Source organism: Salvelinus alpinus, chromosome 35 (genome assembly GCF_045679555.1).
Source record: "Salvelinus alpinus chromosome 35, SLU_Salpinus.1, whole genome shotgun sequence".
NCBI classification, from domain to species: domain Eukaryota; kingdom Metazoa; phylum Chordata; class Actinopteri; order Salmoniformes; family Salmonidae; genus Salvelinus; species Salvelinus alpinus.
In genome coordinates, this window is record NC_092120.1 from 1255620 (window position 1) to 1272227 (window position 16608).

Below are 16608 nucleotides of genomic sequence, written 5' to 3' on the forward strand. Positions count from 1 at the left end.
CCCTCTATGTCACCTCCCTCTATCTTTCTCTCTCTCTCCTTCCTCTATCTTTCTCTCTATATCTTTCTCTCTTTCTGCTCCCTCCATCTTTCTCTCTCTTTCTGCTCCCTCCATCTTTCTCTCTCACTTCCCTCTCTCTTTCTCTCTCTTTCCTCCCTCTATCTTTCTCTCTCTCACTTCCCTCTATCTTTCTCTATCACACTTCCCTCTATCTATCTTTCTCTCTCTCACCTCCCTCTATCTTTCTCAATCACTCCTCCCTCTATCTTTCTCCCATCTTTCTCTCTCTCCTCCCCATCTGTATTTCTCTCTCTCCATATTTCTCTCTCTCACACCTCCCTCTATCTTTCTCAAATCAAATCAAATTTTATTTGTCACATACACATGGTTAGCAGATGTTAATGCGAGTTTCGCGAAATGAATCTGCTTCTAGTTCCGACCGTGCAGTAATATCTAACAAGTAATCTAACAATTTCACAACAACTACCTTTTACACACAAGTGTAAAGGAATGAATAAGAATATGTACATAAAAATATACAGTGGGGAGAACAAGTATTTGATACACTGCCGATTTTGCAGGTTTTCCTACTTACAAAGCATGTCGAGGTCTGTAATTTGTATCATAGGTACACTTCAACTGTGAGAGACGGAATCTAAAACAAAATTCAATCCAGAAAATCACATTGTATGATTTTTAAGTAATTAATTTGCATTTTATTGCATGACATAAGTATTTGATCACCTACCAACCAGTAAGAATTCCGGCTCTCACAGACCTGTTAGTTTTTCTTTAAGAAGCCCTCCTGTTCTCCACTCATTACCTGTATTAACTGCACCTGTTTGAACTCGTTACCTGTATAAAAGACACCTGTCCACACACTCAATCAAACAGACTCTGTATGGTGTCAGTGAGTGTATCACTGTTTCCCTTTCTGCTCAGACCATTATACCTGCTACTGTAGTGTAAACGTCCCCTGGGAAGCCCATTGTTTCAGAACACTCAGGCTATCCCTCAGCCCTTGTAGGGAGTCATTAAAAACTGCTCCTATTCAGTTGGGAGAGGAAGGCAGACAAAGAGGAGATACAGTACTTTAGGGAACAGTCCTGAGTGGCCTGTTAAAGTCTATAGTCAGGTATTTGACTTGTCTTAATTAATTGTATCAGTGCTCCATTATGGTACTCTTTATAATCCAGGCTGTATCACATCCGGCCGTGATTGGGAGTCCCATAGGGCGGCGCACAATTGGCACAGCGTCGTCCAGATTTGGCCGGGGTAGGCCGTCATTGAAGTGTCACTCAATTCTTCTAACCAACACCATTCACCCTCTACCCCCATTGGCCCAACCCAAAATAATGATATTTATTGATATTGGGCCAACTCCAAACATTTTACTTCCTGGTGTATCTTAACACAGGGAATAGGATTGCTAATGTGTTGGGGTTGCAGAGGGTGACAAGGACACAACGACCCGGTCTGGGGTCAACTCTCATCGCCATGGCGATAATTCAGGAGAATTCTGGACGGTCATTAAGATGACATCTATTAGACATGACAGATGCAATTGAACTATTAATAAATTGTGTCAAGTGTGATGTTCATAGGACTAATTGACCTCTGGGCAGTTTATTAGAGATAGCTTTCTCTTGAAGAAAAAAATGAATAATAATTATCTAGATTTCTTACAAAGATGAAATGTTAAGGTGCAAGAAAGAGTCTTACTTTCACGCCCATTTATTATCTCAATCATTTCACGTTGTTCTACTCAGTATTTAGTTCATGTATAATGCTTATTATTGACTACACTCTGCAATGCAAAAATAATATTGTTAATTCACTAAGTTTATACGTTAATCGTTGATTTAGACACTCACACATACACACAACACACATTCATCCAGCATACACAACACACACACTTTCATCTAGCACACACAACACACACACTCTCATCTAGCAAACACAACACACACACTCTCATCTAGCAAACACAACACACACACTCTCATCCAGCACACAACACACACACTAATCCAGCACACAACACACACACTAATCCAGCACACAACACACACACACACTCTCATCCCGACAGTCAAAATCCAGACGGCATCCCATACAGCGAAGATCGCATCGGCCACTAAAGGTCACAGTAGGGTCACTCTAAAGGTCACAGTAGGGTCACTCTAAAGGTCAGTGGTCAGTAACTCACAGAAGACTTTGAGCTGTGTGATGGCCTCTCCGACTCCAGCAGGGCCAGCAGTGACCTGGCAGTAGAAGGGCAGCTGGTCCTCCACCGCCACGGGGGAGATGGTCAGAGAGAAGTCCTTTCCCATGGTCACTCTGTCGGACAGACGTGTCCCCTCATCACTCTTCCCCTCGCCGCCCGACACGGAACGGAACGCAACACGCTTCCTGGTGCCACCCTCCTCCTGGTGAGGGGAAGAGGAGAGAGGGGAAGAGGAGAGAGGGGAAGGGGTAGATGGCCAGAGAGGAATTTGTTTGTCACAAGTTCAATAAACAACAGACACTTCACAGAGATATGTACAGTGCCTTCGGAAAGTATTCAGACCCATTGACTTTTTCCGTATTTTGTTACATTACAGCCTTATTATAAAATTGATTTAATAGTTTTTCCCCCTTATCAATCTACACACAATACCCCATAATGAAAAAGCAAAAACAGATTTTTTGATTTTTTTTTACAAATGTATTAACAAAATCCCCCTGAAATATCACATTTACAAGTATTCAGACCTTTTACTCAGTACTTTGTTGAAGCACCTTTGGCAGCGATTACATGTGAAGTTTCTCCCACTCTTCTCTGCAGATCCTCTCAAGCTCTCAGGTTGGATAGGGAGCGTTGCTGCACAGCTATTTTCAGGTCTCTCCAGAGATGTTTGATCGGGTTCATGTCCGGGCTCTGACTGGGCCACTCAAAGACATTCAGAGACTTGTCCCGAAGCCACTCCTGCTTTGTCTTGGCTGTGTGCTTAGGGTTATTGACCTGTTGGAAGGTGAACCTTCGCCCCAGTCTGAGGTTTTAATCAAGGATCTCTTTGTACTTTGCTCTGTTCATCTTTCTATTGATCCTGACGAGTCTCTCAGTTCCCACAGCATGATGCTGCCACCACCACACTTCACCTACAGATGTGATGCTTGGCATTCAGGCCAAAGAGTTCAATCTTGGTTTCATCAGAACAGAGAATCTTGTTTCTCATGGTCTGGGAGTCTTTTAGCTGCCTTTTGGTAAACACAAAGCGGAGTGGCTTCCATCTGGCCACTCTGCCTGATTGGTGGTGCTGCAGAGATGGTTGTTCTTCTGGAAGATTCACTCATCTCCACAGAGAAACTCTGGAGCTATGTCAGTGTGACCATCGGGTTCTTAGTAACCTTCCTGACCAAGGCGCTTCTCCCCTGATTGCTCAGTTTGGCCGGGCGGCAAGCTCTAGGTAGAGTCTTGGTGCTTCCAAAATTCTTCCATTTAAGAATGATGGAGGCCGCTGTGTTCTTGGGGACCTTCAATGCTGCAGAAAGTTTTTGGTACCCTTCCCCAGATCTGTGCCTCGACTCAATCCTGTCTCGGATCTCTACGGACAATTCCTTCGACCTCATGGCTTGACTTTTGCTCTGACATGCACTGTCAACTGTGGGACCTTATATAGACAGGTGTGTGCCTTTCCAAATCATGTCCAATCAATTGAATTTAACACAGGTGGACTCCAATCAAGTTGTAGAAACACCTCAAGGATGATCAATGGAAACAGGATGCACCTGAGAAAAATTTCGGGTCTCATAGCAAAGGGTCTGAATACTTAGGTAAATAAGGTATTTCTGTTTTATAGCAAATTAGCCAAAATGTTTAAACTGTTTTCTCTTTGTCATTATGGGATATTGTGTGTAGATTGATGAGGGAAAAGCGTTTTCAGTGGTTCTGCTGAATACAGGGAGTCAAAAGATATTAGGCCAAAGTGCACCAACCCCACATCAAAAAATACAACAAAAAATACTGTATAAATACTATAGTATTCATTGCAGTGTTTTTGTGGTATTTACTGTAGCATTCCCTATAGTGTTTTTGCGGACAAAAGTCTGTAGTAAATTCTGTAGTATACTGTCGTATTTACAGTTAATTATAGTATAAATACGTAGTAAAAGAAAACTGTAGTATATACACTATAGTAATTCATGTAGTGTTTTGCGGATTGTAGTATACTGTAGTATATACTGTAGTGTTTTCATGGACATTACTGTGGTGTTTACTTTAGTGTTTTTGTTTTATTATCTTTGACATACAGTGGTTCCTCCTTTAAAAGTTGCGATCTTGCACCGCGGGACTTAGAGGTACCCAGCGTCACGGCTTCATTGCTCCAGACCACCACAAGGGGGAGTTAGAGCACTCATTATGCATTTGGGTCCCAAGGTTTTTATATGACCAATCGAGTGGTTCCAATGACAAATTTGACGCGGGCCACCCGTCCGTGGTGACTTCAGCAAAGATGGCTGACAAAACATTATGGGGAAGCAAATGTATGTAGTTATAACGTCATAAAGAGTCAAGCAAAAAAAATACAATTGAGAGGAATATGTTAGTTAATGTAGAGACAAATGATTGTGCATATTTTTTTGTTATAAAGTTAATTTACGAAAATCACTATTTTGCATTTTTTTTCCAACCATATCCAATTCCAGGTGTATCAAACTCATTCATTAAAGCAAGCAAGGAGCAGGTTTCAAACCCTCAACATTGTAGCCCGAAGTCCAGCATGCTATCGACTGTGTCCAAATCTATTAATTGGGGTTGGGGTCGATTCTGGCTAAAAACACTTTAACAATTGGAATCTTTAACGTGGAAAGGGGGGAAAGTATTATTGTTAGTTTTTCACAAGCTAGCAGGATGGGCTATTAGCTGAACAATAGACTATTCAACCTTTACTAAAGAATTGTATAATAGCCAAGCTAGCTTTGAACCTCCGCCCCTCCCCAACTTGAGCTAGGTGTGAAACCCCCCCCCCCCCTCCTCCCCAACTTGCAACAAATCATTTTCAGGATTATCTAGAAAAAGCAGCGGAGATGCGCAATAGGTTTCTATGAAGAGGCTATTCTCCACAATGTGTGGATGAAGCTCTTAATTTGGCATTGGGGAAAAACACGAGATGAACTGCTACAAAAAAGACCCACTAAAGCTAAAGAACACTCTGTCACAACCACATATACTTTGCACTCGCGAAAAGTGGGAGATGCGGTCAAGAAACACGGGCATGTTTTATATATGTGATAAATTGGTCCATGCCAACTGCCAGCCACAAAAGAAAACCAGCCAGAATGTTTTGGGATTTTCACCCTCCAGACATTATTTCCTAAAGGTCTTAATGATGAAATGCCTATGTATGTTATGTTGTAAATCTGAACATGAATTATGCCCCTATTTCAGATTACTCTGTTTTTCTTACGCTGTACCCGATGATTTATGAAAACTTGCATGGTAGGTCGTTGTCCTCATTGTGGTTTTACAGACGTGTTTAATATGTTTTATGTACACACTTTATTTGAATACTTATGAAATGCATATTGTTATATTTGGTAGCAGTTACATGTTTTCTTTCGCCTCCAACCCTTTTCCACGCGTGGAACGGATGTGGATGGGGTTAGGTCTACATAAGGGTGCTAATTTAAAAAACTCATAAAAAAAGCTCTGATGAAGGCCGTGAGGCCGATACGTAAAGCTTATTAAAGATCAGTGATAGGATCAGAACAGTGTGCGGGTTCCTTCTTCCTTTTCCTCATCTTATCCTGCTGTTGCCATGCACCTGCAAAAAACATAGCTCAGATGTGCGAGTGCCTTTTGAATTTTGAATTTGACTTTGCAAACAATAAGAGGGCTTAATTGGAGTCTATTTCTTCGGAGCCTAGACCTATATAAAATAACTTAACTGGCTGAGGTAGGCTATGAGGCTTAACAGCCCAATAGAAGTAGGATTTTTTTTTATTAGGCCCACTTACAATTGCAACAGGTCAAAAATGTATCATCCTAAATACAGTTGAAGTGGGAAGTTTACATACACTTAGGTTGGAGTCATTAAAACTCGTTTTCAACCACTCCACAAATGTCTTGTTAACAAACTATAGTTTTGGCAAGTCGGTTAGGACATCTACTTTGTGCATGACACAAGTAATTATCCAACAATTGTTTACAGACAGATTATTTCAATTATAATTCACTGTATCACAATTCCAGTGGGTCAGAAGTTTACATACACTAAGTTGACTGTGCCTTTAAACAGCTTGGAAAATTCCAGAAAATGATGTCACGGCTTTAGAAGATTCTGATAGGCTAATTGACATCATTTGAGTCATTTGAAGGTGTACCTGTGGTTGTATTTCTAGGCCTACCTTCAAACTCAATGCCTCTTTGCTTGACATCATGGGAAAATCAAAAGAAATCAGCCCCCCAAAATTTGTAGACCTCCACAAGTCTGGTTCATCTTCGGGAGAAATTTCTAAACGCCTGAAGGTACCACGTTCATCTGTACAAACAATAGTACGCAAGTATAAACACCATGGGACCACGCAACCGTCATACCGCTCAGGAAGGAGATGCGTTCTGTCTCCTAGGGATGAACGTACTTTGGTGTGAAAAGTGCAAATCAATCCCAGAACAGCAGCAAAGGACCTTGTGAAGATAATGGAGGAAGCAGTACCTATATCCACAGTAAAACAAGTCCTATATCAACATAACCTGAAAGGCCGCTCAGCAAGGAAGAAGCCACTGCTCCAAAATCGCCATAAAAAAAGCCAGACTACGGTTTGCAACTGCACATGGGGACAAAGATCGTACTTTTTGGAGAAATGTCCTCTGGTCTGATGAAACAAAAATAGAACTGTTTGACCATAATGACCATCGTTATGTTTGGAGGAAAAAGGGGGAGGCTTGCAAGTCGAAGAACACCATCCCAACCGTGAAGCATGGGGGTGGCAGCATCATGTTATGGGGGTTCTTTGCTGCAGGATGGACTGGTGCACTTCACAAAATAGTTGGTATCATGATGAAGGAATATTATGTGGATATATTGAAGCAACATCTCAAGACATCAGTCAGGAAGTTAAAGCTTGGTCGCAAATGGGTCTTCCAAATGGACAATGACCCCAAGCATACTTCCAAAGTTGTGGCAAAATGGCTTAAGAACAACAAAGTCAAGGTATTGGAGTGGCCATCACAGACAGCCTACTCCTTCCTCCCCAATGGGGATTTGAACCCCGGTCTCCCGCATGCTTCGCATTCTGTAGTACAGACATGGCCTGCTCTTCCTTATGTAAGTAATTAGGCACTTTCCATGTTAACTACAGTATGTATTGTAGACTGCACAGTAGCCTAATAAACAGTTCATAAAATGACGATAAAAAATAAAGTGCCTAATTCCTTACATAAGGGAGAGCAGGCGATGTCTGTACTACAGAATGCGAAGCATGCGGGAGACCGGGGTTCAAATCCCCATTGGGGAGGAAGGAGTAGGCTGTCTTTGTAAATAGGAATTTGTTCTAAACTGATTCCATATGTGTTATTTCATAGTTGTGATGTCTTCACTATTATTCTTCAATGTAGAAAATAGTAAAAATATAGAAAAATCTTGGAATGAGTAGGTGTGTTCAAACTTTTGCTTAATTAATTTGCTTAATATTATGGTGTTTCTATTCCATGAAAAACGAAACCCTCAGGGTTTCAGTTAGGATGGAAAATATGGCGCTGTACAACGTGACGGTCGGGAGTAGGCTACAGGTTTGGAGGATTCTAAATTGTTTGCCTTCATTAGACAACTTTGTTCCAATATTTCTGTAAATCAGTGATATTTATTCCCATAGTAATTAGTTATGGATCCATAACTAAAACAACTGTTGTACTCGGCGCATGTGACAAATAAAATGTGATTTGATTTGTGTAGTTAGTATTCTACAGTATACTACAGTTTACTACTCAATTCTATAGTAAGCACTGTAGTATTATATAGTAAACTGTAGTATTTTTAAAACTGTAGTGTTTTTTAATGTGGGAAGCCAGGAGTAAAGTAGTAGGAGACTTACAATGAACCACTCTACAATGTTGTTCGGGGAGGGAGGGATTTTGAAGGTGCAGGGCAGACTGGCTGACTCTCCCTTGATCACCTCCACCTTGGGAGTCACTGTCACTGTCACGACGGCCCAGCACACTGCAGAGAGAGAGAGAGGCAGAGAGAGGGAGAGGGAGAGGGAGAGGGAGAAGGAGAGAGAGGGAGGGAGGGAGAGAGAGGGAGGGAGGGAGGGAGAGAGAGAGGGGAGAGAGAGAGAGAGGGATGGAGATAGAGAGAGAGAGGTGATGATTAGTTAATTGAGGGACTTTCACATTATTATGTTGAGTTTAAATACACACGTTTTTATGTCAAATACCTATTATTCTATAAAAATGAGTCTAAAACAAAAAAGGAAAGCTCAAAGAACAGCATAAGATGAGAGAATGTTTGCTGATGGGAAAGGCAAGGGGGCCACCAAAGGGTGTAACGTTACATACACATGCCACACACTGTTCAACGCTCCATACCAAAGATGTGTGTATGGCATGTTACGTAATAAACACACACACACACACACACACAGATCCAGGACCAGTCAGGGCAAGGGGAAGAAGAAGGGAGCGATTGATGAGATGGAGGAAAAGGATTCAGGGAGGTAAATAGATGGGTGTGGATTCCAGCTGTGGAGTTGAGTCCAGATTGTCCATCCTTTAACTGAACCTACCAGCTCCTGTAATTAAATGAAGCCTACAGATGTGCGTGTGCGTGTGCGTGTGTGTGTGCATGTGTCTGTGTTTGCATAAAGCCATCAGAGCTTCTGATTGTTTCAAAAGAAAGGTAAAAAAGCTAAGTGGCATCTAGGCAGGTCTTTATCAGTGCTGGAGCACACCTTTTCCTGTGATGCCCCAGACAGATAACACACACAGATAAACAAACAGACAGACAACAGCAAGATGCAGCAGTCTGTAACTAACCCCAAACACACTTTATACTCACTGAGAGACACAAAATCACACACTGAGAGAAAAACACTGTCTTTCTAAACATGGTACAGGGACAACACGTCATGCTGGGATTGTGCCATTCCCAGAGGTACATCTTCAAGGACCACACAAGGCCTTGTCGGGTGCAAATCTCCATGTATGAAAACGACTATAGTCGCGTATGAAATGAAGATTGGCCATTTTCATAGTAATGAACAAACAGCCTGACAGACGGTTTATTGAGGACAGAGTAGAACACAATGGGTAGAATACAGAAGGACACTCAGTCAGAAAGACCAGAGTGTCCTTTCTGGCAGGCAGCTCAGTGGATTCTACATTCAACTGGAACATTAGGATGCACACAGTGTCTTAGATATCAATGAGAGGAGGGGAGAGAGAGAGAGGTAGATGGACAGTGAATGGTTCCTGGGGGGATAGTGAACAGTGACAGTGAGAACACCCTGCTACCATTCTCCACTCTGCTTCCCCAGCAGGCAGTAACAGTGGGGAGGTCTCTCCCTGCTACCATTCTCCACTCTGCTTCCCCAGCAGGCAGTAACAGTGGGGAGGTCTCTCCCTGCTACCATTCTCCACTCTGCTTCCCCAGCAGGCAGTAACAGTGGGGAGGTCTCTCCCTGCTACCATTCTCCACTCTGCTTCCCCAGCAGGCAGTAACAGTGGGGAGGTCTCTCCCTGCTACCATTCTCCACTCTGCTCCCCAGCAGGCAGTAACAGTGGGGAGGTCTCTCCCTGCTACCATTCTCCACTCTGCTCCCCAGCAGGCAGTAACAGTGGGGAGGTCTCTCACTGCTACCATTCTCCACTCTGCTCCCCAGCAGGCAGTAACAGTGGGGAGGTCTCTCCCTGCTACCATTCTCCACTCTGCTCCCCAGCAGGCAGTAACAGTGGGGAGGTCTCTCACTGCTACCATTCTCCACTCTGCTTCCCCAGCAGGCAGTAACAGTGGGGAGGTCTCTCCCTGCTACCATTCTCCACTCTGCTTCCCCAGCAGGCAGTAACAGTGGGGAGGTCTCTCCCTGCTACCATTCTCCACTCTGCTTCCCCAGCAGGCAGTAACAGTGGGGAGGTCTCTCCCTGCTACCATTCTCCACTCTGCTCCCCAGCAGGCAGTAACAGTGGGGAGGTCTCTCCCTGCTACCATTCTCCACTCTGCTCCCCAGCAGGCAGTAACAGTGGGGAGGTCTCTCACTGCTACCATTCTCCACTCTGCTCCCCAGCAGGCAGTAACAGTGGGGAGGTCTCTCCCTGCTACCATTCTCCACTCTGCTCCCCAGCAGGCAGTAACAGTGGGGAGGTCTCTCACTGCTACCATTCTCCACTCTGCTCCACAGCAGGCAGTAACAGTGGGGAGGTCTCTCCCTGCTACCATTCTCCACTCTGTTCCCCAGCAGGCAGTAACAGTGGGGAGGTCTCTCCCTGCTACCATTCTCCACTCTGCTCCCCAGCAGGTAGTAACAGTGGGGAGGTCTCTCACTGCTACCATTCTCCACTCTGCTTCCCAGCAGGCAGTAACAGTGGGGAGGTCTCTCCCTGCTACCATTCTCCACTCTGTTCCCCAGCAGGCAGTAACAGTGGGGAGGTCTCTCCCTGCTACCATTCTCCACTCTGCTCCCCAGCAGGCAGTAACAGTGGGGAGGTCTCTCACTGCTACCATTCTCCACTCTGCTCCCCAGCAGGCAGTAACAGTGGGGAGGTCTCTCCCTGCTACCATTCTCCACTCTGTTCCCCAGCAGGCAGTAACAGTGGGGAGGTCTCTCCCTGCTACCATTCTCCACTCTGCTCCCCAGCAGGCAGTAACAGTGGGGAGGTCTCTCACTGCTACCATTCTCCACTCTGCTCCACAGCAGGCAGTAACAGTGGGGAGGTCTCTCCCTGCTACCATTCTCCACTCTGCTCAGTGACAGTGAGAACACCCTGCTACCATTCTCCACTCTGCTTCCCCAGCAGGCAGTAACAGTGGGGAGGTCTCTCCCTGCTACCATTCTCCACTCTGCTTCCCCAGCAGGCAGTAACAGTGGGGAGGTCTCTCACTGCTACCATTCTCCACTCTGCTCCCCAGCAGGCAGTAACAGTGGGGAGGTCTCTCCCTGCTACCATTCTCCACTCTGCTCCCCAGCAGGCAGTAACAGTGGGGAGGTCTCTCCCTGCTACCATTCTCCACTCTGTTCCCCAGCAGGCAGTAACAGTGGGGAGGTCTCTCCCTGCTACCATTCTCCACTCTGCTCCCCAGCAGGTAGTAACAGTGGGGAGGTCTCTCACTGCTACCATTCTCCACTCTGCTTCCCAGCAGGCAGTAACAGTAGACTGGGAGATCAGACTACAATAGAAGAGGCTACATTCATTTCCATTTGGGATTCATTCAGTGCCGTCTATATCTAATAAAAACCTCCATATACTATTAGGCCTTGGCATTCATAGCTGTGTATGATGTTGTGGTCACTAGCTAAATGGCAAGTATCACTACAATGAATCTGCTACTAAATCTGATGACATGTATAATGTAGACTGTGTGTTAACAGGATCAGGCCTGTTCAGTATGGTACAGTTGACCCTACGCTGTATTATTCCATACTATGTAGAAGACATACACACACTGACAGCCTTACATAATAGGCCAGGGGAGATCTTTACTGGATACACTTACACACATGACTGCAAAATATCACGTCATCAAATCAAATGTTATTTATTACATACAACAGGTGTAGACCTTACAGTAAAATGCTTACTTACAAGCCCAACAATACAGTTTTAAGAAAAACAAGTGTTAAAGTATTTACTAAATAAACTGAAGTAAAAAAATTATAATTAAAAAGAAGAAAATAGAAAAATAACAAATAATTAAAGAGGAACAGTGGCGAGGCTATATACAGGGGGAACTGGTACAGAGTCAATGTGCGGGGGTACAGGTTAGTTGAGGTAATTGAGGTAATATGTACATGTAGGTAGAGGTAAAGTGACAATGCATAGACAATAAACAGAGAGTAGCAGCAGCGTAAAAGAGGGGGGGGGGGTTAGTGCAAATAGCCCAGGTAGCCATCTGATTAGCTGTTCAGGAGTCTTATGGCTTGGAGGTAGAACCTGTTAAGAAGCCTTTTGGACATAGACTTGGCGCTCCGGTACCGCTTGCCATGCAGTAATAGAGATAACAGTCGATGACTAGGGTGGCTGGAGTCTTTGGCAATTTTTAGGGCCTTCCTCTGACACCGCCTGGTATAGAGGTCCTGGATAGCAGGAAGCTTGGCCCCAGTAATGTACTGGGCCTTACGCACTACCCTTTGTAGTGCCTTGCGGTCGGAGGCTGATCAGTTGCCATACCAGGTGGTGATGCAACCAGTCAGGATGCTCTGAGGATCTGAGAACCCATGCCAAATATTTTCAGTCTCCTGAGGGGGAATGGGCTTTTCCACAGAGAGTGGAGGAACGCGTGTTCACATACAGAGAGTGGATTTACAGTGTGTGTGTGTGTGTGTAAGGAGAGAATACACTAGAGCGATAAATACTGCAGAAACACTGCTGATGTAGTGTAGTGTGCAGTGAACTTGGACAGGACCAGATTTGGGCATACTATTTTCAATTCATATAAGAATTAGCCTGTGGGAAAAGCTAGTTTGGTGTGTGGGTGGAGTGTTGGGAATATGGCTCCTGTTTGGTAGTGGTAATAAGGAGAGATATGGGGATGAAAGGATGGTGTTGGTGTTTTAGAGAGACAGAGAGGAGTTAAAATGAAAGAAAAAATCACCTACAACCTGAAATAACCCCTGGAATCGATAGAACATCACTCAGAGATGCACAAATACAACATAAAGGAAAAAAAACATTTTGTGTGTGAGAGATTCCTCCAGGGTCAGACACCAAGACCCAATGTGACCCACACACTGCAGATGGAGTCTCTCTCTCTCTCTCTCTCTCTCTCTCTCTCTCTCTCTCTCTCTCTCTCTCTCTCTCTCTCTCTCTCTCTCTCTCTCTCTCTCTCTCTCTCTCTCTCTCTCTCTCTCTCTCTCTCTCTCTCTCTCTCTCTCTCTCTCTCTCTCTCTCTCTCTCTCTCTCTCTCTCTCTCTCTCTCTCTCTCTCTCTCTCTCTCTCTCTCTCTCTCTCTCTCTCTCTCTCTCTCTCTCTCTCTCTCTCAGAATACACAGGTAGTGTCTATGTGGGCTTGGGACTGTCACACCTACCCAGCATGTCTGTCGGTCTCTTCCTCTCTCCTGTCTCTCTTCTCTCTTTACTCTCTGTCTTTATGGCTTTCTCCAACCCCACCATTCCTATTACCTCTCCTTCCACTGGGCAAAAACTGCTTGACTCAACATAGTTTCCACTTCATTTCAGCAACAAAAAAATATATTTGATGACTGAATCAACGTGGGAAAATGATTGGATTTGCAAAAAAGTTATTGATATTTTTTTCTTCTTTTCAACTTTACACCTAAATCCAATGACAGGGTGACATTTATTCTTGATTTCAAGTTGAATTCACTGTAGTTGATAACTCAACCAAATGTAAATCAAAACTAGACGTTGAACTGACGTCTGTGCCCAGTGGATTCTCTTTCTCTGCCAGGCCAAATACAGTCTGATCAATGTAGTTAACCCTTGTGTTTTACCCATGAGTTAGCTGGGCAGACAGAGGGGCAATTATGAAGTAATTAGTGACTCCTTGAACCAATCTGATCCCACAGCAGGAGCTCAAAAGAGAGAGAGAGAGAGTGTGTGTGTGTGTGTGTGTGTGTGTGTGTGTGTGTGTGTGTGTGTGTGTGTGTGTGTGTGTGTGTGTGTGTGTGTGTGTGTGTGTGTGTGTGTGTGTGTTTTGGAGGGCGAGGGGTGTGCGTGGGTGTTTTTTAGTGTGTGTGTGAGGGGAGTGGGATCTGTCTGTGCGAGTGGGTGGGGTGTGTATGTTGGAGGGGAAGTGGGGGGGTTGGTGCATGGGGGTCCCATTAACTGACGTGGGTAGATAATCCGATTTACAGAAAACAAAGAGAAGGTGTGTGTGTGGTGTGGGACGGACGGACAGATGGGAACTAGACGCTCCAACTGTGACCCACAGACACACTGACTGACATGGAGCACGCACGCACACACACTAAGCATGCAGTATTGATGAGCAATATAAGCTACACGAGTGGTGCTAGAACAACTAGAGTAGAGCTTCCACAAAGACATAGGCCCATACTGGAAGTCACATTGATAACACAAATCCCCTAGTTAAATACTACACAGTGGTACAGGAGCTCAATTGAGCTTAGTGTTTTAAGCTTTCCATGGTACAGTCCCTCATACATACTGTGTTAAACAGTTAATGGGAGTACATCTGACTAAATCCTTCTAACATAGCACTGGCTTACACACACAGCAGGAGCCCCTCATTATGAAAGGAACCAGCAGGATCCCCTCCTCAACCCTTTCTTTTCTTCTCTCGTTACTTGTTATTTTTCTCTCTTTCCCTTGTTGTCTCCATACCTACTGTTGTATTCTGGACATCAAACTGAGTTTTTCATTCCCCTGCCTGCCTACTGCTCGGACTTTCCTGCTTTCATCCCTCTCTCTCAAACAGCATCTGAACACCCACAGGGCATCCTGTCTCTACTATCTCTCCCTATGTGTGAACGTGTGTATGAGCGTGCCTGCATGTGTTTCTCAGTCACTATTCATAAGGCCTCTCTCTCTCATTGGCTCCAAAATGGACCTACTCACTGATAACTGTTAATGTGGCTGTCACGGATCCCCCTGGTACTGCTGCTCATTCTGTTCACCAGTACCGGAGGTTTACGTCACCGGCTTTCTAGGCTTCACTGAACGGGATTCATTATCATCAACCCCGGACTGTCTTGTCTGATTACACACACCTGGTTCCCATTTCCCCTGATTAGTATGTTATATACGTGCCCTCTGTTCCCTCTGTCTTTGTCGGTGATTGTTCCCATGTCCGTTGGTGGTGTGAGTACCCATGCGTTGGTGCAGCTGTTATGCTGTGTGCTTCATATATTGTGTATTACGGGTATCGTCCCGTGTCGGTCATCGAGGTTGACCCTCGCTCTTTTGTTTGGGTACAGCCCAGTGTTGTTGTATACATGTTTGTTTTGGGTGTATTAAAAACCCCTAGTGTATTCCTGCACCTTTCTCCAAATCCTTTCTACCAGCGTGACAGTGGCATTACCTTAACTTTTTCGCAATTTTGTTGTGTTACATCCTGAATTTAAAATTGATTCAATTGAGATTTTGTGTCACTGATCTACACACTCATAATGGCTAAATATAATTTTGTTTCTAGAAGATTTTAGAAATCAATAAAAAAATTGGAGCTGAAATGTCTTGAGTCAATAAGTATTCAACCCCTTTGTTATGGCAAACCTAAATAAGTTCAGGAGTAAACATGTGCTTAAAAAATCGCATAATAAGTTGCATGTACTCATTCCTCGTTCAATAAGTGGTTAAATCGATTTATGAATAACTACCCTATCTCTGTACCCCACATATACAATTATCTGTAAGTTCCCTCAATCAAGTAATGAATTTCAAACACAGATTCAACCACAAAGACCAGGAAAGTTTTCAATGCCTCGCAAAGAAGGGCTCCAATTGGTAGATGTGTACAAATAATAAAAGCAGATGCTGAATATCCCTTTGAGCATGGTGAAGTTATTAATTACACTTCGGAAGGTGTATCAATGCAACCCGTCACTCAGTTGCCAGAGAGGAAGGAAACTGCTCAGGGATTTCTCCATGAGGCCAATGGGGATTTTAAAACAGTTACAGATAAGAGAACATTGTAGTTACTCCACAATACTAACCTAAATGACAGAGTGAGAAGAAGGAAGCCTGTACAGAATAAAAATATTCCAAAACATGCATCCTGTTTGTAATACTGCAAAACATGAAAATAACTTTTTGTCCTGAATACAAAGCATTATGTTTGGGGCAAATCCAACACAACACATCACTGAGTACCACTCTTCATATTTTCAAGCATGGTATTGGCTGCATCATGTTATGGGTATGCTTGTCATCAGCGCATAGGGAGCAAGGACAAGCATAGGGAGCTTTTTAGGATAAAAAGAAACAGAATAGAGCTAAGCACAGGCAAAATCCTAGAGGAAAACCTGGTTCAGTCTGTTTTCCAACAGACAAGGGAAGACAAATTCACCTTTCACTTTTCAATAACCTAAAACACAAGGCCAAATCTACACTGGAGTTGCTTACCAAGACAGTTATGTTTTGACTTAAATTGGCTTGAAGATCTACGGCAAGACTTGAAAATGGCTGTCTAGCAATGAACAATGATCTTGACAGGGCTTGAATAATTTTAAAAAGTATAATGTACAAATATTGTACATTCCAGGTGTGCAAAGCTCTTAGAGACATACCCAAAAAGACACAGTTGTAATCGCTGCCAAATGTGCTTCTACAAAGTATTGACTCAGGGGTGTGAATACTTATGTAAATTAGATATTTCTGTTTAAAGTTTAAAAAATGTAAAAAAAAATGTTTTCACTGTCATTATGGGGTATTGTGTGTAGATGGGTGAGATTTTGTTTTACTTAATCAATTTTGAATTCAGACTGTAA

At 43.8% G+C, this 16608-nt stretch overlaps 1 protein-coding gene across 2 annotated transcripts in view; it reads right to left on the bottom strand.

Moving 5' to 3' along the window:
* Positions 1-16608, bottom strand: part of LOC139563922 (basal cell adhesion molecule-like) — an 89930-nt gene that overhangs the window by 31509 nt on the left and 41813 nt on the right. For both annotated transcript variants that reach the window (XM_071382957.1, XM_071382956.1), the window contains exons 2-3: positions 8080-8204; positions 2213-2432 (exon numbers count right to left, since the gene is read on the bottom strand). In XM_071382957.1, the coding sequence (XP_071239058.1) occupies positions 2213-2432; positions 8080-8204 (345 nt within the window). The remainder of the gene's footprint in view (positions 1-2212; positions 2433-8079; positions 8205-16608) is intronic.